At 37.1% G+C, this 25,371-nt stretch overlaps 1 protein-coding gene across 1 annotated transcript; it reads left to right on the top strand.

Moving 5' to 3' along the window:
• Positions 1-845: 845 nt before the first annotated feature.
• Positions 846-24,266, top strand: LOC104163020 (nuclear factor 1 B-type-like; the record flags this gene model as incomplete). Its single annotated transcript, XM_009701898.1, has 4 exons — positions 846-973; positions 4,484-4,566; positions 13,307-13,395; positions 24,137-24,266. Coding segments are annotated over 4 exons (430 nt in total), but the record flags the coding sequence as incomplete, so codon positions are not given.
• Positions 24,267-25,371: the final 1,105 nt, after the last annotated feature.

The following is a 25,371-nucleotide window of genomic DNA, read 5'->3' on the forward strand; positions in this document are numbered from 1 at the left end:
ACTTGCTGATTTTTACTGCAAGTTACTTACTGTTGGAGTATTTTCAGTCATGCAGAATGTCTAAGGCATGTTTGAGCACTGGATAAACATAGACATTTACCAGTCAACATTGCCAAATTCAGATGTTCCTATATGCGTAAAGTAGCATATTACCTTGATGACCTGTTACATAAGGTCATATGGACCCTGCCTCTTGTATCTGTGAAAGAAGTATCTTTCTTTGTTATGCTCTTGACTTGCAAAGTTCCCATTATTAAACACTTCTGTGTTTTTGGTAGGCAGCTTTTGGCCAGATGTTACAATGTGTGCATTATAATGCATTGTATCCTAACTCTCTTCCCCACTTCCAAACATGTGAATTATTAGTTAGCCTTCCAGTATGCGTAATCTCTGTGGACAACTGTGGTCAAGTCTTGGTTATGTTCCAAGCCAGAGTGGTATGGCATGTGAAAACAGAGGTTTTGCATCATTCATTTGCTCTTAATACTTCATACATTAGGGCCTGTGCCTGGTCAGTTTGATCCTGCTGTTGTGGCATTTACTGTGGTTCACAGCCACTGCGTGGACGGCAAATATATTTTGAAACAATCATCTGATGCATGCTGCATCCAGAAAGAAAGAAAGCTTCCTAAAAAGTACTGCTGCTTAAGCATGTACTACCTGTCTGAGGAGGGATCTGCCTACTGAAAATACCACATAGAAATTCATAGCTTTGTTAGAATGGTGCATTCTAGCACGCAGGTACTAAGGTGATGGGCATTCCGGAAAACTCTAAGATAGGTGGGTAGGTTCCTTAAATGCAATGTGTATGTTTCACAAGGCATTCTTTTGGTTTTGTTTTGTAGCCTAACAGCAGTGGTCAAGAAACCTGGCCATTTTACTCCAGTTTTGGCACCCTCTCCCCATCACAGTGCGGTGCGACCTGTGACCCTGACCATGACAGATACTAAACCCATCACTACATCCACTGAAGGTGAGGCATCTTCACCTACAGCAACCAGTAAGTATTTCTTTAGGAAACAAAAAATGTCCATCGAAGATTTGATATGATTTCAAATTGAGGCCAGAAAAGGCGCCTTTTCCTACTATTTGACCAAGTGGATGCTCAGCATTTTACATGGAGAGCAAACGTGATCTGACTGCAAAGCTTTTCCTCCCCAAATTTCAACCAATGCATCATGTTACATGTACCAAAGTTTGTGACATGACAACCAAAATAAAAGGGAAAAGCCTGCGTATTTGACCACTATTCAAGAAAAAGGTTGTCATCTAAGGTGGACATTGTTAAGACATTGAGAAGCGCACCCAGACAGCAAGGTTTTACAATGACCCGCAGACGGAATTCCAAACAGAGATTGGATAATTTGCTCCTCAATGAGCTTTCCTACAGAAATCAAACCTTGTTACAGCACATACTGAATCCGAGCTATGACAATTGCATGTTGATATAGGTTGTGTCATTTTTAGCAAAACCAACTGATGTGGCAAAAAAAAAATTTTAATTCCTTGTCATTGCTGCAATGGATGGTAGATCCACTGTTCTTTTTTTCAAAAAAACCCCGAAACCCTAACTTTAACATTTTAAGCTCTTTATTACTATATGGGACCATATTATCTATCCTATTATCTTCAATGGAATTACGGTTTTGGAAATAAGAGCAAAAGTGTTACTATGTGTAGGGTAATTTCTTCTCTTCCAAATACTCATCTTGTGCTCAGTGATGCAGAATGTTGCTTTTTAACCATTTTCTGCGTTTCTGTTGTGTTTGAGCTTTTATTTGGACTTGAAATGACCAGTGTTACCAGTGTTTATCAGAGTGGCGAAGATTTTTAGGAGACACTTCGAAACATACGCTTTGGAAGAAAACTTACCAGTCTTTAAAAATATTAATCTCTTTAGGGTTTGTTACATTAAAATTATGTGCTTTAGACCTGTTTAGTATCTGAACTGTGAATCCAGGCCCTAACTTTTGGTCTGTTGTTAAAGGAGACCATAAACTGTATGTTTCTTAGCTGTTATACTACGTGAAGCAGAGATGAGACTCAAATGCATAGGAGTGGCCAAGATCTGAAGGAAAACTGGTTATACCTTTGTAATAACAGGATAGTAGTGTCTTTTGGATAAACTATTATTTAAGTATAACCAAATAATTATATGGATAGATTTATGGAAGTATTTTAGCTGTCTTTCAGTATAGCAGAAGTTTTGTTAAAAGATGGCAGAGTATATCTGTATCCTCTCTGGTGGTTAGTGGTACAGTTCTTGCACCTCTTAAGAAGGGTTAGTTTTAGCAGCAAACTAAAAGCTGTTACTCTGAAGTTTTGATCCAGAACAGAAAACTGAGAAAACTGAGTTAATGTGTAGTTTCAAGTATTTGTGGTTTCATTCAGCTTCCTGTTTGACATGATTGTGCCTGGACTAAACAACTGTCTCAGATGAGGTTAGATGCAGGTTTCTAACACAAATGGCAAAAAGAACGAATACAATGTCAGAACTGTGCTGGGGTGTTTTCTGGTAATGTGACTGTATTATTCGTCAATTCAAGAAAGCATACCCAATCTGTTCATTGTCCTACTACTAAGGGAAAAATTTGGGCTATTTTTCCAAATGAAGTTGGCACCCAGTTTCTCATGCAATTCGTTGGAACTTCAGCCTGATTCCCCATGAACCTTAGAACATCTTGGCTTAGATGTTTGAAATAAGGCCTTCTCATGCTTCTACAGCAGTATGCAAGTAACTTCTTGCCTGAAGATCCAATGTCTGTCCCTATAGCACATAAATAATAATAAAAACCCTGCTATGTGCAAATTTTGTTTCAATGTGCCAGTTCTGCATATGAAGTATCGTACAAATGCCACACTTTCAGAGTGCTACAGTTTTCAGAGCAGTGCAGTGGTCTATCTACAAAGCCTTTTGAAACTGGATTGGTAACTGTAAGAGCAAAAAAGTGAAGGAACATAGCTTGTTGATGAAGAAAACCGCAAAAAAAAGAGGGATCATGTCCTGCTGATATATAAATTATATATGAATACATATAAACTGTATTATCAGTCATAATAGACCTGTCACACAGAGTGTTAATGTTAATTTAATGGGAAAATCAAGCCTAAATGTATTTTAAGGCACAGTTTTATTTGCAATAACTGATTGATTGGTTCAAAATATATATAGATATATATAAAAAACATACGCTTGGCCAACAAGTTATCATTATTTTTCAGTCTGATGAGAATAAAACAGCAAATGATTAGCACTGCTTTTCATTCTGAAGTGTAATAGCAGAACTGTTTTGAATGAGAAAGAACAGGCTTTGATAATATTTGGGGAACCCTATAGCCTCCACCATAATTTCCTTCTAATAACTGATAAATTTCTATGACAATTTTTCAGTAAAGCCTATTTACTGTATAAAGCCTTTTTTTTTTTTTTTTAATTTAATGAGTTTCATTTGCTTGTATTTGCTGTGTGACTTGAATACTAACAGGCCAATTCAGTAAGTACTCCCATCTAGCTACTCACTAGCATCCTTGTGTATGTCTGTTCAATTTTAGTAGTTTTGCTTTGTATGTCAGCAAGTTTCCAGGTTGTGATGCTGCAAATTGCATTGTGGACATCTCCACACTGGGAAGTGGAGTAAGACCACATGCCTCATAAGTGCCACCAAAAGCCATGAAAGGGTAATGGCTTTTAGGGATTACTGACAGAGACCAGACAGGAATGTGACCTACAGGTGAAGGATCCATATCCTGTAACTAATCCCAGCATCACCCACCGTTCCCTTTCTCCTCAGAAATGGACTTCTTTAATCTTCTGTAGCAGACAGGGAGAGACTTCCTGAAAGTCCCCCTGGGAAAATGTTGTTTCCTGATGCATAGGGGAGTTGAATATTTAATATTATATTGCACAGTAAAAATTAGCTACCTTCTCATGAAAATACTAGTCAGATTACAACCTGTTTCCAAAGGCCTGTAAAGATTCATTTAGTTTCACATAAGTAAACTGAACTTTTGATTCTGATTTTTGTTGTTATTTTACAGTTTCGTGATAGGCCTTCACTGCAGTAAGGATAATAAATGTGCACCAATATTTATCTCAACATTGTAATCTCAGTGATTTCACTGATGCTTTAGTTTGGTGTAATGGAAATGAGAATCAGGCTCATGATTCCTTCAAATACATACTTTATTTAATCACTTTTAAAAATATATATTAATCAGAGCAACTTTTATTTAACAAGAGACATCATTATGATTTACACATGCAACTTCCATTGAAGTTTATAGGAATTTACGCATGCCTTTCCAAATTTGGTCCAATTTTTCTTTTGCGTTCTATTATAGTTTAAATAAAGGAAAAACACAGACACATCCTATATATTGCAAAATCATAACTCTGGATCTCATATTTGTACTGTACCTGCGCAGGGTAATAGTTATGATAGGTTGGTATTTTTATCAATCTGTTTTGTTCTTCCTTAATCAGCCTACACAGCCTCAGGCACATCCCAAGCCAATCGATATGTGGGACTAAGCCCAAGAGACCCATCCTTCCTACACCAGCAACAGGTGGGCAAGTTTCACATAGGTGTAATGATACAGAGAAGCTTTTGTGATATTACCTTCCTACATGCTGCCACTGTTATCTTGGATTAGACTGGGATCCTAAGGATTTCAGTATTTGTCATCTGAAGATGAAGTTTATTCAAAACCAAACTGAACCCTTTAAGAAACATCAATTTAGCATGTGCTTTATTTCTTAGATTTGTTCCATCTTAAGGAACTTACATTTCCTTCAATTATTTTAATTTTCAAGATCTCATACATGTAATCTTTAATAAGATTTTAGAAAAGAGAATGAGGTGTGTCTCAAAATCAGTTTAAAAAATAAGCAAAATTTCCAAAGCAAAAAGTCCAACTTATTATTTTCAAGCTATTTTAGTTTTTTTTTCCCCAGATGTTTAAACCTACGTTTCTTCATTTTAGTTCTAGAAGATGTTATAAAACCGAATTCTCAATGTACCACGTCATCATTTCTAGTTTAATAGGTTTAAATTGGTCTGCTGATTTCAAACATGATAAAACCACATTTTTGTTTTAGTTTCTTACATCATTTATGTTTCAAGTAGCATTTTAAATTTCACATCTCATTAATGTTGTAAATTTAATGCAAATGAAGTGTTTACCCAAACTGTGAAAATATACAGCCTAGATTAATGGTGGTTTACAAACAAATTAGCTGCAGTCAGTAGCAAGGTCATGCATATACAGAAATGCTACACTGCTAGCGACAGGAATAAATTCAGACCCTTTAGAACTTTAACATATTTTATGATGTATGCTTGTGCTGCTCCTAGATCTTAACAGTAGAGGACTTTGAAATTAATAGCATGTAAAATGTTATAAGGAAAAAAGCTGAATGTGGCAGTAAGAAAAGAGCTGTTAAATAGTCCTTGGTATTTATTGTACTGTGTTTTTTTCTTGGGCTCCGGTTCCTGTCAACAGTTGATACACATGCCTGTTTCGTTTTTCAGTAAAACCTACCTGTTCTGTGTTTGCTGAGATATAACTGAAGTATGCTTCTTCTGGAACTCCCTATCCCTGCTCGCTCCCAGGGCAAGGTGACAGTGTGTCCGTTTTAAAGGTCACCACATGCAGAGTTCAGAGAAAATCATAAAGATGATTGTTTATTCAAGATAGTTGATACTTTGCCAACTTTTTTTTTAACCAGTGAGACCTAACTGGAAACATCTGTACACTTTTATGAAAATACCAAATTACAATTAGTGGTTTTGCCAACGATTCATTTTTCAGTAAATTTTCTGGTGTATTGCCTTTTTTTTAACCTCTCAAAGATTGTTGTATTATAACATGTTATAATTACTATAACATGATTATTTAAAAAAGATAGGAAGTATGCGTTTATAGTATTCTGAAATGCACACAGTGTCTCTCTTTTTAAACACAGTGCATGCAATATCTGGATTTCATTTCATGTGAAGTTTTACATAGTATCCTTTGAAAAGTCTCTGACATCCAGTTCATTTGGGGATGTGCAATATTTTTTTTTTCACTACATATTTTTAGACGTGTTTTTTTCTGCAAATTTGCTATGACTTAAACCCTCTCCACCTTCTTCCATATTCATTGAAGATGTTACAAACTTTGTGTCACATACCAGAAGGTAGTGGCAGCATGCTTAATTTTCTCTTTGCTGAGTTTATGACATGTAAATCATATATTGCTTATTTCATGCATCTTCTATATATTTTTTGCTTTGTGTAGTGGAAATAAATTTGGAGATTCCAGCAGTGTCATAGGAACATAAAAGTGACAGGGATCTCAAGGGTCATCACAGTGTTTATATGCACTGTGTCTTATACTCCCTTTCATGGTAAAATGTGGCCAGATGGATGAGGAGGAAGGGGAAAATAAATTAGCTCTCACGTACACGTCATAAACAGAAAAATTCTTCAATCCCACTGTGTGAAACCAATATTCTTCTAAAATCTATTGCTTTGTAGTCTCATTATATTAATTCAAGAGCATCAGTTGGTGACCAGTGAGCCATATAGTAAATTTAAAAATTATGTCATAGTTTCATCTTCTCTGTGAATTCTCTATTCTTTTCTAACTTATATAAAGGATATATGTGTACACTTGCCTGAGTGTGTTTGGGGAGGACTGCATGTGTGGATACTCACACGTATAAATGTGTACAAAATTAGGGACTAGTACGAACTGCTAAAACCACTTGAAAGAACAGAATACTTTAACAACAATGCTTTTTCAGATGGATAAATATGAATATGTAAGTCTGTATACATAAGTTTCTAATGAATTAGATACCTTCACTCACTTAAATACTAAAGGCATCTCTGAGATGACAATGCTGTATATGTTTATTACCAAGAAAGTGAGGTAGAGCACTGAGATTATCTAAACAACTTTAATAGAGCAAAGGTTATCCTTTAGTAAGGCAGAAATAGGATTGATTTACTATGTCCTTTCATTACTTTACAGCAATTTAAAAGAGACCACTCTTCTTGTGGCAGATTTTAAATACATTTAGTTTAAAACAGCCCATGATGAATGAAAAGAAAAATCAAGGGGTACATGAAATAAAGGCAATCAATCATTTTGTATTAGTGGAGAGAAATTCTAAATTAGAAAGCCAATGGTTTTAGTTCCAGAGAGGTCTTTTAAACATTCACCATACCCTGTAATGCACATTGACCCCTCAAGAATAAATATTGTCACTGGTACATTTTTTACTTCATTGGAGGAGTCTTTATGAAGATTTATTCTCTCTGGTTATGAGAAATACTGGCATGGACTGTTCAGTACTTTCTGTTGTTGTTAGAAAGAACCATTATGTAGCCTGTTTAAATTACAGTAACCACAATAAATTTAACAGTTACACATGTATTTTGCAACATGCACTTACATGGAGTCTAACACCAATGGGAGCAGTTTATTTGGATTTACTGATCTGGGTACTGTGAAAATACGCTGTTACATGCATTGCTTAGCATGCTACACTGATAGTTAGGAAAACAAGGTTCTAATGAGGAATTATAACTATGCAGTCCACTTTCTGCTGCAATTGGTAGTGGGTCTTCCCATTTTCCATACCTTGAATGCCAGGTATTTTTATACTGTGACATGAATAATTACAAAACATATCTCTGGCTTCAGTGGTATCTAGAAAGTCACATGTATCTTATAATTTTTTTTGTAAAAAAGTCATGTCAGCCCCCCCGTAACTATGTTACAAATTGTTAGTGACCACTTGTTTTCTTTTCTTGATTCGGCATCAACTTCTCAGAGTTGTTAAGTATTGGTAATGTAGCTGCAGGGAGGGCACCATAGGAAAGGGCAAGGGAAGTGATAAGAGCTAGTACCTGAGTGAGAGTTTTTCTTAATTTTACTGTTGGTGGTTGGTGGGATTATTTTATGAAGTCAAATCTAGTATTTGGTGCTCATCATCTGTACTGAGAAACATCTTAAATGAATTGTGCATAAAAGAAAGATTGGATAATCTTCATAATTGTATGGGAGTAGCTTTTTTCCCCCTTCTCGCTCTGATTTGCATCTACTGAAGATTTATGGTTTCTAAGCCTAGATCAGAGGAAAAAGCAACAAATTGAGAAAAATCAATCAAATTCAATCTTCTACAAGTGGACACAGTCCCTTGCCAGATTCTAGTTGTGCCCCCATTCTTTTGGCTAAATAATTTTAATGGAGAAGATCATTAGTTCAGTAACAAAGTCTTAATGATGAGAATTCTCATTGTTATGTGATGGCATTTCTGTAGCCTCCTTATGTTACTGTTCTCAACTTCATGAATTTATTATGTTCTTGAAATGATAGACACTTACAGACAGGTTGATGTTTTTCCTGGCTATAAAGCTAGAATGTTGCCAGAAATACGTCATACACTTTGCCTGTGTAAGCAATATAAAAAGATGGATGGATGGATGGATCAACATTTTTATTTATGGCAAATACAGATTAATGGTTTCACAAATAATAAGATTTCTATTGGAATGAATTAAATAACTGTCAGGTTTTCTTTCTTGGGCATTTATTTAATTTTTATGCACCTTGGAGCCTTGTGTAGGTGATTTTATTTTTAATTGGAAAATATAAACAAACAGGATAGCTATTGAGGTCTGTGAAGACAATGACCTCTAGAACTTTCCTGTCTGTTACAGTAAACTGTGCTAACTAATGCTGGCCCAATTACTGAGGAGCCAGTGGACTCTTCCAGTCTTTGCAGTGATTAATACGTGGCATGGTTTTCACTGAAGCTTGGACTCTCCAGGTGTGGTGTGTGGTATGCATCATTTCCACACAGCTTTGACATTTATGAGTGAGACATTTGTCATGTATGTAGTAGTAAGAAATACTTCAGTTCTCTAAAATGCAAAATCAGAAAATGGTAGATAGCTTTTCATTTCCTGCACACCAGACTGCCCTGCCTATTCTGTAGGAAGTTGTTCTTACCAGGTGCATCCTTTGGTTACTGAATCACACAGTTCAAAATGGGGTTCTCTTCATACTGTTCATCATGGAAATGCCAAACTTAAATGTCCACTGAACACAGAGTATCTGTTTGCAAAATGTTTTGAGTGGATGTTGCTTTTGCTTTCAGCAGAAGGCTCAAAGAAGGGCACATGTAGATTCTTAAACAGAACTTCTCAGTAAAGCCAGGAAACAGGTTATCAACACTTAGGCTGTTCTTATTGTGTCCCTTATCATAATTGACAGTTTGACGTAAAACTGGGTCACATGACCACCAGGGAGGTATGTAAATGGATAAGAGGTCACCTTTCACATATGCTTGCTGAAAAGGAAACACATTTAAAGGAAGTTTCAGTCAAAACAATGACAATATGCAAATGTTAAGTTTTATGGGCTTTTCTCAACTAACAGAAGCTATAGCACAGTCTCCTATTACACTTTCCAAAATACATACTTTCACTAACGATCACAGAAGCTTGAAATGAATGTTAATCTTAGACAGCCACTCTAAATAGAATACAAATCCTGCTTAAATATTAACCCCTAAAAATTATTCAGACTATGATTAAAGATTGAGCTGTTGACTGTGGGTTTTTAATGTATGTAGGATTTGCATACGTAAAACTCTGCAGTATGGATGTGCTTGGAAGGTGCCCAGTTTAAACTGAAAAGGCAGCTCTAGTGAAATCTAGCTCTTGGGTAGAACTTCACACCAGTATGTCTCACAGCACTGGGAAGGGCAAACCAAAATCGCTTTCCTGGCATTTTACAGAGGGCAGAAGAGGAGCAGGGAGGTGGATGACTTTCAGTCAGGTGGAAGAGTGAGGAGAGACACTCTATCTAGTGCTCTGCTTCTACCTGGGCCTGTGGCCCCTTCCCGTGATGCAGCTGAGGCAGGTGGGGGAGTTGCATGGCCTTCCTGAAGAAACACGTACAGTGGGTTTTGTCCTCTGCTAATTCATGAGTGTAGCAGTGAGGACGTATCGCAGGGATGAGACTGCTGCAGCTCCACGAGTCACGAAATGGCTGGGCTGCCCTGTGAGGTTTCCCCATCTGCTGCAAGGCTGGACATCCTTTTCCATTTCAGAATAAAGACCCATGTTCTTTTTCTGTGTGGTTAGCTGAGAGATAAAAAAAATCACTTGTAATGTTTCATGGATGGAAGGTGTTATTGAAATGGGGTTCATGTGGCTTGCCTTGCTGAAAATGAGAAAGCAGTGGAACTGAAGATCAGGCCTACCCAACAGGCTTCTAGGAAGGACTTTTCACCATGTCACATGCCAAATCAGGTAATTTATTTTGCATTCATAGCATATTTCTGAGAAAGCTGGTAATGTTTTTCAGCATTTATTAAATGTCTCAGGAGGACTATTTCTTAAGTCCCTCTACTGAGGAATTTAAGTTTTCTCAAGCAACTGTCAAGTAGTTTCCTGCCTCTCCCTTTCACACATCCTGCAGAGAAACTCTTTTAGGTGGCTTAGTGTGGGTGAGAGTGAATGTGCCTTCTTGTCTCTGGCCAACACTGTGGCATGATTTTAGAGGTCATTTAAGTTACTCTGAGGACTATAACTAGCCGGAAAGCTTTCAGCATGACTTCAGACAACATATAGCACTCAAAATACTGTACTAAAGTGCCCTACATCCTTCCAAAACTTGATACTCATGTCAGGTCTGTGCCCCAGGCTTACCCTACTGGGCTGCTTGAACATCCTTCAAGGGCAGTGTTCCCGCTACTGCTGTGAACAGGTGTCTTCTTCAATCAGATGGAGCCAGGGCTCATAGCTCTTTGAAGCTTCTCCAGACTTTTTACCCAGAAAGCACTCAACACATGAGGGATGCAGACGCAGACTTTGAAAGTAATATTTCTACATACCTTCAAAAGTATATTTCTAAATCTTAGACATCCTGATCTCTAAACAGGAGTGATTTGGGAAAGGAAATCTTATGTGAGGGAGGAAAAAAAACCAACACATTTTCCTGGCAGGTTAATTTTTAAAGACAACATGGCAGCTATGTGAGCCTGCTCAGGAGTGTGGAGCAATAGTTTTTAGCATTGGGAAGGTCTTTTTCAGCACAACTGTTGCCAGTCCTGGGCTTATCACAGAACCTGTTGTCATACAGACCTGCAGTTCTGCGAAGTGTTGTCAGTACTGCAAGTATGGCACAGTTGGTGCAGTGAATAGCACTACAGTTTACGCTAACTATAAGCCTAGTGTACCATGAATCTTCATATACATGTGCATATATATATATATATAAAATGCACATGTTCTATTGTTATCATTACAGTATTTAGATGTATATGTATTGAGGTGTGTGTGACTATATAATATGAAGTATGTCATTAGTAACATTTATGAGATAGGTTTGAAAAGCTCTTTTTGGAGCTTTCTTAATGATAAATTTAACATGTACGTGTGGGAAGTTTTACGGACTCTGGGAAGAATGTAATGATTTAGTGCAGAAGCTGATTTACTAAAATGTAATGTATCAGTCCCTTACTGTTTTCCCAAAGTGGCAAATGCAATCAGGTTCTACAGCAAACTAAGTGCTTGCCAGATTTTTGAGCTAGGCCTAAGTGCATAAAATCGTTTGGTAACACTAAGTTTGTGATTTTAGTATTTTTTTATGGTTCTAGTCAGCCAAAGGGCTTTTATTCATAGATTTTACATTTTGTGAAAGAAGGAAATAGTGGGGAGTTAAACCTTTCAGTCTTGTGTTTCAGCTGGAAGTGAGTTTTTATAGCTAAGTTATAAAGCTTTAAAATATGCATCTGTAATGAAAATGATGACGTTCTTAAGGATTAACAGAAACACATCTACTACATTAACTGAGCTGACTTATTTTACTGTCTTCAGTATTAAAATCAAGTTTACAATACTGTTTTGTATAGTGACTAAACCAAATATTTACTTACCCCTTTCTTTAAACATATTTAATGTATTATGCACAGTTACCTCTAGCAAACTTTTTGACTGCATGTTTCCTTTTCTGGTTAATTTCATGTGGTTTAGTCATGCTTTTAATGGCCTTTAGAAGGTCCCTTGGAGTTCTTTAGATAACAAACAAGAAACAATCCCTATGAAAACAACAGAGACTAACATTTCCATTTCTCAGACCTTAACAGCAGGAAGCTTATGAGTCTAACAGCCAGACAGGGTCAGGTTTGCAATATTGTCTTGTCCTCGGCATTTGTGTTTTTCAGGAAAAGACTGCAATTAATTGTAGTCCTGTGAAAATAGTTTATTGTAGTTTGTTTGCTGTAGCCTGCACTATCTAAAGACCGGGAATATATGGATAGAGAAAACTAAAATGCATTGAATGCAATTAAACTCAGCAACAACATTATCTTCAATTCAGAGTGCTGTATCATATATAATGGTACAGCAATTTATGTACAGCATGACTATACAGAGGTTAAAATGTATGATTTCTTCGCAAGCCAGATAAGTTCACTTTCTTAAACTTAAAAATAAGCAGTATATCTTTTCAATAAATCTGCTAACACTATGGGGCAGCTGTTAAATAAACAGAGCTATAAAGGTTGCTTGAACAATCCGTGAAGGCAGAACTGATGATATGAGGATCTGGGAAGAATTCGTTTCAGCTAACGTTTAGTACATTCCTCATTATATTAAAATGCAATACAGTATTTTAAATGCTATTATTCTGAGCCTAAAGGGAGATTAGATTATTTTATCACCTCTTACTAAGTAATAGCACTTTCAGTAACACTAGATTAATAAACTTCTATTGCAAAATACCTTTACCCTTCTTAAATAGCAAGATAAGGACATACAGTTTGTTTAATTTGGGCAAATTTTCTATAAATTGCATGTCTTCTATGTTTCATGAAATGCATGCTACAAGATATTGATTATATCTGACCTTTACTTAATACACATTATATAGAGCATTGCTAGAGAAAACAGCATTTTTATTTCCTTTCTTAAAGTATCTCACTATTGCATATTAACATTTCCTTTTATTCCAGCTCAGTTTGTAATCTAATAATGGCTGATTGTTATGTGCTAAACACTAGTTACTCTTTTATGCTTTATTAATAGAGAAACATATTAAAGTAGCATTATCTTAAGCAAATATATAGGCATTTATTTCTCAGAATAAGTTATTTTTCTTTGTTTTCTTTTGTTTTTTAAAATTATTTTTTGGGAAAGTAAGGCTTTTGCCATATACAGTACTAGTTTGCATGTATTCATTTAAATACTAAAAACAGTAGCACTGCTCGATCCTTATCTGACTGCTAGGTTTCAATTGACAGCTGAGAATTTGTGACTGGACCTTGAATCAAAACGGCAGGCATTTATACCCCAGTGCCAGTGAGGATACATTGGGAATTACTTGGCAAAGGTAACATTTTAATTATTTCCACCCCTACACTGCCTCTAAAAAAGCTGCATTGAGCTACAGTGTCTGTTTTAGCAGGCCTGCAGGGTAATACGTGACAGCATTTGATCAAAACACGCGTGTAACATTTCTACCATACACATTCATGTTATCTTTATTGTAAGCTGAATTTAGAAACTACCCTAATTAAGCAGATGGAATGACAATGCTGTGCTGTCAAATGCAAAGGGTTTTTAAACTTAAAGGAATACTGATCTTTGGCTTTAAAAATGAAAATGTCATTTGCAGAGTCATGTTTTGGCGGGCTTAGTGGGTAACACAAAGAAAATGATGCTGTTAGAGGTATAGATGAGTATAATAATAAATGTCTGAGGTGGTGGTGGTTTTGAACAATGAATAACCATACTATTCATAGAGACTTTTCTGACTAATTGACTGGTGTAGTTTTAGGTCACTAACATGTACAGGAAGGTAAGATAGAAACCATCTTATTTCTGAACTAAATAACAGAATAATTAGGAATTATTTACACAAAGGAGAGTTTCTTTTTGTATTAAAAAAAGCCAAACACAGTAAAACCTATTAACCTTTGGTACATTAATAAATTACTCATTATCTTCTTTTACATCTCTTGGTATATAATGAACTATGGTAACAGTAGAGGGGTGTGTGTCTAAATAGGTGTGTAAACAAATCAGCATAATTGTGATTCATCAGTTTTTCACGTCTTTCATGTGCAGGATTATCTGCAACACTCAACTCTGAATGGGGATTGTACAAGTAAAGCCTGTGGGTTGGGAGCCTATCAGATGAAGTATTAGCTACTCACTCTTGAAATAATTTTAAATACTTCTTGAACATTTGTGTGCACATGAAAGTGCATGTACTTCTGAATAGTTTGTGTGAGTGTGAGCGTGTATATGTATTATGTACAAAATGCCTTTTGATGCACTGTGTTGTACTATGGATTGCTAGAAGGTTTGGGGTTTTTGAGTATCAACTTGGAAGGATAATTATGGAATTTGAAAATTGGTGCTGTTCACAGATCTGAAGTTTAAATGTCTTGAATATTTTTGCTTTACTTTTCCTTTTTGCAATTTTTCTGAAATGACATTTAAAATCTGGAAGAATTGCAGTGGAAAAGCAAGGTGTTGTCATTTCTTCCTGTATAGATTAAATGGCACAATGGAAAATTAGCTAATGGATTCACCTCATCTGCTCAAGGGCTGTGATTCACAGTATAAATCCCCATCATGCGGTAATTGCCACAGTTTTCGGTGTACTGCCAAGAGCAAATCCAAACTGAGCTAGTATAGCACAGAGGGGGTGATTCATTTTCCCACTATAAAGGGTGTTGCTTTTTCAGGGCATTGACAGGTGTTAGGAAGTTATATCACAACTGCCTATCTAGGAATATCCTTGAATGGTTTTAATCAGTCATCACTTGAGCCCCCTTTAAAGCAATGCCAGTTTATATCAGCTGAAGCACTGTCCCAGTGTTTGCTGAATTCTGTTTTTCAGTACCCATCACACAAGACCCTTGGACATAAATCATGAAAACAAAGGAAAGGGGGGAAAAAGATTTCTGGGCGATGACCAAGGAAACTTTGGTGATGAATACAAGCACTCTCCATGATCCACTCACCTTTATAGACTGCTTTGCAGGTTGCTCCCAGAGCGCTGCCAGCCACTTTGACCCTACCAACATACAAAAGTGCTGCTAGATGAGCTTGGGCACAAATTCTGCCATGGACATCTCTTTACGGGCCTAGGCTGCATTACTTGGCCTTGAATTTAGCAGAGCCTTGGAGGACAAAGAAACAAACTGTTCGTTCTCCCTAAGCAGATGGCTTTTAGGATTTGGGCTTTGGAATACAACATTCTTCAAATCTCATGTAGGTGAGGATCTAAGAAGAAAAAAAGGAGCAGTGAGTCCTTCTAACACTGAAACACTAAAAAAAGGAATTGTTGCCCATTGGTAAAGAAATACATTCTAGTCCAGACAGTCAAATTTTCCCCCACAAAATGGTTTGGTAAGTGTTTGATTGTGTGATTTCCTCAAAACTGCAGTGCTCATTTTGATGGTACTTGATCTGTTCTTTTACAGCAGACTTTTGTGGTTAAGTGTACTGATTTTTCAGAAATATCATTTACCTCAAGAAGGTAAAAAAGTTGGCAGTGCCTCAATGTTATAGCTGTCCTGTCTCTACAGAAATCAGGTAGGAGAGGTGACCAAACTGAAAACTTTTTCGTGAGTACTGTTGATGAACCACACATTGGAAACTTGGGGAGAGTGAATGATGCTAAAACCTCTTTTATTTTTGTGTTCTTTGTTTTATTATTAGCTGCCTGATAGTCGATGTGATGCATAGACTTCAAAATATGACATATAGATTTCAAATATATATTTTCTGGGTTTTTATTTCCTTATAAAATAATGTATCTGTTGGCATTTAAAGTCCCGGGTATAAGACAGTAGTGGTCCATACGCAAAAGACTGAACTTTGCAAAAAGAAGTGAATATGAATAATACAAGACAGAAAAAAAAAACCCCAAACTAACCCAAACCACAAAGCTTTAAGTCATTGATGCACCATTTTCTTCAAAACCAGAAGACTTGCAAGGAATAGTGATAATAAAAACTAGATTAATACTTTGCTTAGCTGAGTTAAACATTCTAGTATCTTTAAAGGAAATACTTCTATAAAACAACCTGTGAGCATCTTTTAAAAAAGGGGAAAAAACCTAGTTATTTGTTAAGGTATTTGGAAATAGTAATTTTTATTCTGCTCCTGGTAACTTCACAATCTATGATTTTTTTGTTGTTGTGGCTTACTTACAGCATTTATGGTATATATTTTATTATATCTGGTGAACTTTGAACATTTAAGCACATCAATAGAATTAAGTTCTCAAGTACTTTTGAGATCATTTGGGTCAATATTTGCTGTACATATGAAGAAGATACTGAGAATCCATTAGAAAAAAACCAACTCTTCTTTTTTCATAACCACAGTTCTGTGATAATAACTGTTTTCCTAGAGACAGAAGGTGAGGGGAAGCTCTGAAAATCTGTAAGGCTCAATTGGGAAAATACAGTCTCAGTCACTACGTGAGACCAAGAGCATGTGCAACAAGTAAACTTAAGACATGAGTGAGAGTGGCAAAAAGTGTGTGCGTGTTTAAGTCTGATAACATGAGCTTGAACCTGAATCTCAGCCGCTCATTATGCCATTGACACTAATTCCAGTGGGACCACTCATAAAAGTTGGCATGATGGGTCTCTTTTAGAGCATGTTGAGTATTTGCAAATCTTTTCACAAACTGTATGCAAATTTTCATTGCTGAAGTGTACATTTTAACTCAGCTATTGCCAAATATATTTTTATTCCCATCTATTGTTATTTATATTCATTTCTTTAACAATCTTTATGTGTTACTTGTACAAGTTAACTGTTACTTTAACACTACATTTACACTACCCAGGCAAATGCACTAGTTAGCATTTCCTGCTTTCGATCTGTTATCTTGACACATAAGCGTAGTACAACAGCTGGTTTGTTCCTGGAGATGCTGAGGGGAGCTCAGTTCTCAGAGTGCTGAATTTCTTTCTCAGCTTTAGCTGTAGGGGTGTTTAGTTTTCCAAGCATCATTTTTTCTCCCCAGCACCACTCTGGATTTATGATAATAATACTGATAAGGCAATCATATGGGTTAATCTCTGATTTGTGAAAGAAGTAGGAGGGGAATTGAGAATGGGTCCAGATTGCTTTTGTAGCACAGTATCTTGTGCATATTTGGTATCGAGCAAACACATAGCTAAAGTAACTCAGCCAGTAGCATTGCTGTGGCAACACATTTTGGCAAACACAGACACCTGTTAGAGCAGTGGTTCATACCCTTTGCCTCCCTACACCCCCATCCCAATCCCCTTGGGCAATGTTTTGGAATAGAAGTATCAATTCATTACAATTTAAGAACAAAAACGCTGAAGTATCCTGATTGTAAAAATATTCATAGAAAGAAAACCTAATGACTTCTGGTCTTTATCAATTTAAATTGCTAACTCTAATAGTTTTGCCCAACTCTGTAATGCAGAAAGATGTGCAGAACATAATGTTTCCTCTCTATCTAGGCAAACATCTTCAGAACACTTCCTAAGAAATTAATTGTATTCAAGCCAGACTTGCATGCTGCCATCCCACAGGAAATGGGTCAGCAATCCATTAAGATGCCATTAGATAATCTAATTTGGAACTTAATCTCTAAATTAACCATGCTCCATACTTGAAGCACACTTGAGAGAAAGAAAAAAAGTTTATGTTTGAATCGATAGGGGAGCTGAAGCGTGAAGAAGGCTGTTTGTTTTTTCTGTAGCTGTGGTCACGTCTCAAGCCGTCTGGTAACCAGGAGAAACCAGACATGATGTAATTCCAGATTGAACTTGAACTTCAGGGACTTAGAATGGGAGAACAATGACCATAGGAATCAATAATGTCCATTTTCCACATGATTATGTTTGGAGCTTTAAGTTAACCTTTATGGGAGAAGCAGCAAAAACTGCAATGTGACCAAAAAGAATGAGATGATCCAGAAGCAAGATGTTAAAGTAAAGAAAACAACTTCAGTAATGTTTTCTGAGCAGCACAGCAGATTCCAGCAGGATTAGAAAAGTTCCCGCTCTGCAGTGAACTGGTTGCCTGTTCTGAGCACTCTTTGTTCACTTAGGTAGGACAAACTTAATCTTATGTTTCCTGTCAGATGATTTTTGGCAGCACTACTAGGGAAGGAGGAGCATATTATAGAGAATTCCCACGTGTAAACTGTATCTTTAACCCCTTGGTTACTCCAGTTTTCTACTTCTTGATTGTCTTACCTGCAGTTGTTTCTTTTGAAGCAGTAAAACTACGCTGTTGGTTTTGGGTTTGTTTTTTTTTTTTTTTTTTTTTTTTTTTTTTTCAGTTAGAATTATCTGCATTGTTATTTAGTCATGCTGATTTGATAAATAAACTTTTAGTCATGTTTTTGAAAAGTGATAAGGTGAAAAATCTAACAGATTAAAATTAGCAATGGTAATATTAGGGGAAGAAAGCAGTGTAGATGTGGAAAGTGGAGAGTCGGTTTTTCATAGGAGACTCAGTGGTCTCTGGTGACTTGAGCCCATGTTCCCTATCGTTTGGCTCTATGGGAGGCAGCCCTCCACTTGGTCATAGCCTCCTCTGTCCATGTGCGTGTTTGCAAACCTCCTTTACCCTGTCCCTGCACCACACACTCATGCACGCATGGTCCAGAGCGTAGCATGGATGTGCACTGTTTCTCTGGACCCTTCCTCTGCTGTGGATTTTCTTTGTTAGTGATGAGCTCTGTGGCCTCTTGCTGATTTTTCCTTACCTCTTTTTATTACACTATCACAAAAAGGGGTCTGCATGGAATAGAATAAGTATCCTTACCACAGAATTCCCTTTTCCCTTCTCTGGACGTAAATCAGTAGGTCTTTACCTCCTCCGTCTGCTAGATGGGTGATATGTGCCCACTAAATTATAAAAGTCACCCTAAATCAAGCTGAGATATACTTAATATATCTCTTGAAATAAATACTCACCTTGGAGGTGAAATTTGGCAGTTGTTTAACTACAGATACCAGTTTAGAATGGTAACAGAAATACCACATTAAGTAGATGCCAGAGGGGTGGTTATTCTTTTGGCAGAAATGCCTAAGTGGGAATTTAGCCAGGGCACTGAGGTTAGCACAATTTTGTTTCCAAAGTTCATCCCATCTTAACAATTTGAAATTATAAAGTTCCCTGTACTTGTGTGGGCAAGCACTTGCTTGGTACATAGACAGATGAACCTTGCTTGGTGACTTGCTAGTGACAGATGAACCTTGCTTGGTGACTTGCTAGTGCCACTTCTCTTGACATCAAAGGCATTTCTACCTTTTCTGTCCAAAGATTGACCTGGCATGATCTGATCTACCTTGTTTAAGCCAGTGTGTTCATGCACAGGGTAGTAAAGCTGCAAGAAGGAAATACTCGTTTAGGTGTAGTTTCCAAATGGTGAAATACTCTTACAGACGTCTGAAGATACAACAGAAAGAAGGTAGTAACAGGTGGAAAATAAGAATGTTAAAATCCTTCAGATTTACTCAGTTCTTATTGGATTTATTTTTTATTGCATTTAGTTAATTGTTTAACATTATTATACTCTTTATGTTATTATAGCCTCCAAAGCGGATTGTGTATACGTATAATATTAGTACTACTTATGGTCCATTCCAGTAATATTTTAATCAGAGGTTCTTGAAACAGCAATTATTAGCTTTAAGAGGATATCATGGCAGAAATCTTGATTGAATTAACATGTGAAAACTGTAATGGAAACTGTAATGGACAATCTTAACCCTGTAGGATGCTTGCAGAATTTTCCTTTGCGATTTTATTACATTTGAACAGATAAATATGCTTGCTGTGGATAGGGAGGGAACTGATGACTGTATAGCACACCTGACAGTCTAGTTATGGTAAGAGAAAACTGTTTCTGGTAGTGAAATTATTTAGAGGTATAATGCTTCAGGAAGGTGGTCCTGCAAACCATATTGTCTCTCACAAAGGCTACTAGTCTGAAACTCACAGCAATATCAGATTGTGCTTCTTATGTAATTTTCTTCAAAACTTAGCCTAGAGCAGTTTTTTTGAGGTCTCATTTCATGTTCTGGGGGACAGATATTTATATTATAATCTCTGTCACCACAGGGTGCTCAGATGTCCTTAGGAGCAGTGAGAGAGTGGGGTAGACCTGCTTTATTCCACTCACACATACAAACCATTCTTATCTGAAAGAGAAGCTGCGTGAGCAGAGGGAAATCTCATTAACTTCTGCAAGGACAACCAGCTTGCCTGTGTCCTGGGCAATGGAAAGGGTTTTGGCTTCCACCATGTTGAAGCACTTAGTGAACAGAGACAGAGCATTGCCTCTGCTTTTGTCAAACAGAGGGCTGGAAGCTTACCTGGGACTTATGCAAACTGCTGGATAGTGTGGTGAAGGGAAAGTTGTGTTCCCCTTTCCTGCTGTTGCCACCCCTGTGGTCCCCTAGGCAGAGTTTGCTTTGCAGTCAGCAGTAACTGGCGCTTCTGCTAGGACACTCTGCAGAGAAACTGTAAATGGTTTCCATGGCAGAAACTAAACTCCGTGATGCTCACAGATGTCCCTTCAGAGCAGGTTTGAGAAAGCTGACTGGGAACCTTGCTCCTCTGGGCTGTCAGTCTGGCTTGGCTGCATGCAGGAGCACTGGAGAACTACAAAGTAGGGTGTGGCTGGTATGGTAGTTAAATGTTCAATTAAATTTACCATAAATGTAGTGGGGTATGTGAGAATGTTGGATAGACAGCCATATGTGTGCAGCTTAGCAGAGCCGGAGTTATTCTTTTGGTTATTCTTTGTATCATAGCTGTTCTCAGAGCTTTGTGCTGTATTTTAGTGCTATTCACCTCCGTAACTTTCATTCAGGTTTCCCCTTTTGTCTGCAGTAACTGATTGGCAGTGGTATCAGGGACTGGGGTGACCCGAGACAGAGTTACAGCAAACTGCAGCATGATAAGCTTGACTCCGAAAAATACAACCAGAGCTCATCAGGCCTTGAAGAACATGGCTTAGGAAGTGCAAACAAAGGGGATGATGACCTGCCCTTGCTGGCTGCCAGTGGGCCCAGTGTGTAGATCAGGGACTTCAGCCTGCCTGTCAGAGGTGGCAGAGCGATGGCGTGTAGCTGTCCTGGCACCACAGATCCTCCGTTGCCTGCACCAGCGTCTCTGGCTGGGAGCAGGAGGCTCTGCGCCAGCAGCATGAGAGGCTCCTGGGACTCCTCTGGGATCTACACAGTGTTAGCATGGGAGATTTATTACTCCCAGAGGATTCATTAGCAGCATTGATGAATTTGTTGCAATCCACATTTTTGTCACGGTCATAATGTAAGGTGGGAGGCTTGAAAGGTTTAAATAAACACCTATATTAAATTTCTAGGTCATATGGCAGCAACAGTCCTATAGCCACTTGCTTCAACTTACTTTTATTGAGCACTTTCCACAAAATCAAGATTTCTCTCTCCTATATGAAGTAGTAGATGAGAAAGCTGCTACAAATAGTAATTTGTTCTTTATCAGCACTGACTGCTTTCCTCCACCCACTGTAGTCATTAGAAGGCTGTCAACTTTAAAACAAAGAAGTTACCTAGATGTGTATCCAACCATTGAAGTGCACTGTAAATCTTCAGAAGGATAACCTGGAAGCTGTGTATTTACCTTTTGCAACAGAAATTGTTTAAGTACTGTGTTGACCTCGCACAAAATTTACATTCTTTTAGTTAGTGTCCTTTTTCGTGTAAAGCCACTAAACACTATAAACCCTGTGTAACAGTACAGCAAAGAGCTATGCACTGTAAAACATATTCAGACAGATCCTGAGCAAACAAATCTGCTAGCTTTTTTTATTTTTATTTTTTATTACTAGTTCCTATTTTTACAAATCCCTATTCTTGGAAACGATTTGCATTGTGTCTGTTATTTCAGAATTTACTTCTTAACATCACTGAAATCCAAAGAGGAAGGAACAAGAAATGCATGTTAACACAAATTGTGAAGGTAGATGAAGAATAAGTTGAAACAATTAAGCCTCTTAAATGAGGTTCTGGTATTGATTTTTTTTTTGAAACATGATCTGTTCATCAGATCATATTGTACACATCTTTCATGCATAACTGGGTTTAAGTCTTTGTGAATATTTCAAGATTTGAGGTGTAACCAGAATTTATTTTATTTGTAATAGTCAATAGAATTTAAAAAACCACTTTCATTAAACATATTAGCTAATTTTAGATTTTGAAAAAATAGCAAGATCTTTTTAATTTCTGAAGAGGTTAAAATTCCCCAGATTTTCAGTTGACCTTCAAGAATATACCCAATTGGAAAAAAAACCCAACTATTGAATATTTATACTTCAGGCATTTACAATACATAGGATGTTCATATTTCTTGTATTTCCTTGGGGAAAAAAATTGGTCCTGCTCCCTTCAGAATTTGACCACCGTTGAGACAAGCAGGTCAGCAATTTTTTCCACTTTTTAAAGTGTAAAACAGAGCACCTGAAATTAATTGTTAGGAATCAAAATAGTAAATTAATGGGTTTAGAGAGGTAAAGAGTGTCAAGCAGAAGTAAATGACAGAAGCTGTTTGTATTATTTGTAATATAAAAGACCTGAGGAGAATGTAACCTGGATCTCATTAAATAAGTTGACCACTTTGTTTAATGTTCATAGGGCAGCAACTGAAAGGATCACATGAATCTGCCAAGTGAAACATAGTTATTTCACACACTTTTAAAGTAGATAAAAAGTGTCTTGTTTCCTCTTTACACCCAATGCCACAGAAGTGCATTTGCTCATCCAGGGAAAAAGAGGGGTGACCAAAGTTAGAAAAGGAGGAAAAATTCCAGCATCCGTTCTCCATAAAACAGATGTTGGATGTTTTAGTCTTCAGATGTGTTATCATGAAGTGTATCAGTCTAAAACCAGCGTGTATTCCCAAGTAATCTGTTGTGTTTGTGGAAACACCTAGTACAGAGAAAAACTCGATACAGTGAAAGGTAGAGGAAACGTGTTTGCGGACTGTGTGTCCAATTATGGTGTTAGTTGTTTGGCAATGATTGCTGACATAATGATCCTGTTTTTCTTCTGAATAAATTTGATGAGACTTTCTCTAAAGTCCATTTTTTTCCGGGTTGCCAGAAACACATGTAAGGAAAAGGCTGCTCAGGATCTGCTCTGGATACTGAATAGAGGCAGCTGAAGTCTTTCTTTGAGTATACGTCTTGCAAATACTGTTGGGTACTGTACCTACTACTAGTTGGTGCATGGTAAACATGCGAATGCCATTGGGACTTAAGGTCCTCAGTGACAGAGTGCCTTTGAAACGATGACTTAAGTTCCAAAATCATTGAATTACCTGTGAAAATATTTTCTTTCTTAGACGTTTGTCAAAAAATTTGTGGCACTCGTTGGTACCATTGACTCACAGCTACCCTTGGCTGCAAGTGTTTACATGATTGGGCCACGTGTTATCCTGTGTTCCTTAGGCACTAATACCTTTTGGGAAAAATCTATAAAGAAAGCAGGTTTTTTGAATATTAAAGGTCCTTGGTTCTCTTGGGGACCCACACACCTCAGAGGCACATCTTGGGACTGAGACAAGATAAACTGCTGGGTTGGAAGAGGGTACGAAGTCACACAGGAAGCTTAACCACTGAACCTTTATATTGGGTTCTTGAAAAGAGCAAACCCATACACTGTAGTGTATTTCAGTAGCTCTTAAATAACATCTGTGGTGGTATATAGTGTCACTTGTATGGTTTAGTTGTGCCTGCTCTGTATATTTGTGTCTGAAGTTTTTTGGGGCTTTCGTAAACAAACAGATATGCAAGATAGAAGTAATATCACTTGCAACTGAGATCAATGCAATTATTTTTCTTTCAAATAAGTCATACTTTCACGAAGAAAACTTTGAAGTAGAATCTCACGTAATATTCACAAATTTGGTTTCATGTTTTATCTTAAGTAAGTAGTGCCATTAATAATGAATATTGGCTTAACCCTGGTTCAAATTCATTGTGTTCTAGTTTTTGCAACATGTTTAATTTATGTTTTGTTTTTTCTCTCTTTTTCTCTCTCTCCTTATCTCTTTCTCCTTTTCAACAGTCCTGGTACCTGGGCTAGCTTGGTTCCTTTTCAAGTATCAAACAGGACGCCGATCCTGCCGACAAATGTCCCAAATTATGGTTTGAACATAATTGGAGAGCCTTTCCTTCAAGCAGAAACAAGCAACTGAGGGAAAACATTTAAAAAAAAAAAAAAAGGCAAAATTGAAAAAGAAAAAAGAAAGGAAGACAGGATGAGAAAAGAAACTGAAGAAAGAAGAAAAAGTAGACCAGCAATTGCAGCTCTTACAATCACTAGTTCCCTTATGGTTGAAACTGAAATGACATACAAAGGGTCGATGATATTTCACTGATGGGTATAATGCAGCCCCTGCTAAGTAGCCTTTGTTATATGAAGTCCGCTGGGAAATAGATGTTCTGTCTCTGACAATATATTTTAACTGACTTTCTAGATGCCTTAATATTTGCATGATAAGCTAGTTTTATTGGTTTAGTATTCTTGTTGTTTACGCATGGGATCACTATTCCTGGTTATCTCACAAAACAAAGGCTAGGCAGCAGCAGCAGAGCTGCAGGAGGACAAGGGCCGTGAGCCAACCATTTTCTCAACACTCTGATTTCTAAATGTTTTAAAAATAAGCTCTGTAGCCTTTAGTTATCAGCATGGATTTATTAAACTTTGGCCCTTAATTCAGCCTTTTCTAGTGTGTTATGCAGTTTGAAGTTTTCAATCAGTATGAACACACGGGCTCTATGGAAGAAATGCCTCTATGTAGGTAAAAGTGTTACCTCCTCATGCAACAGTAAAAAACAAAAAGGAAAAAAGTGAACGTTTTCCCCACTAAAGAAACACTTACAGAGGCAAGTGCAATTTAAAAATCATATCTAAGGGGTCATCACTATAAGTCCTTCAGCCCTTGGACTCTAAATTGAGGGGACTAAAAATAGAAATAAAAGTTACTTTGAACAAACTTATTTTTCCCCTCAGCTTTTGAGGGCATTAAAAGGCATTAAATCAAGACAAATCATGTCCTTGAGAAAAAGAAATCAATGGAAACACAGCACTTATGTTGGTTTAGCTGCTACCTCTACAGAGGGGTAGGATTTATTTATTTAAAGTTACTGGTTGCATCAAGAACCCATAGGGTTTACATGTTTCTGTAAAATCTGCATCACAGAGACAAAGAGATAGGCAAATCCATGTCACAAGGGCAAAGCTTACCGTTTACAAACTGGTAATACCAGGATGGGGATATGTTATATTTAAATAATGCA

This window comes from Cariama cristata, unplaced genomic scaffold (assembly GCF_000690535.1).
Source record: "Cariama cristata isolate BGI_N322 unplaced genomic scaffold, ASM69053v1 scaffold44036, whole genome shotgun sequence".
NCBI classification, from domain to species: domain Eukaryota; kingdom Metazoa; phylum Chordata; class Aves; order Cariamiformes; family Cariamidae; genus Cariama; species Cariama cristata.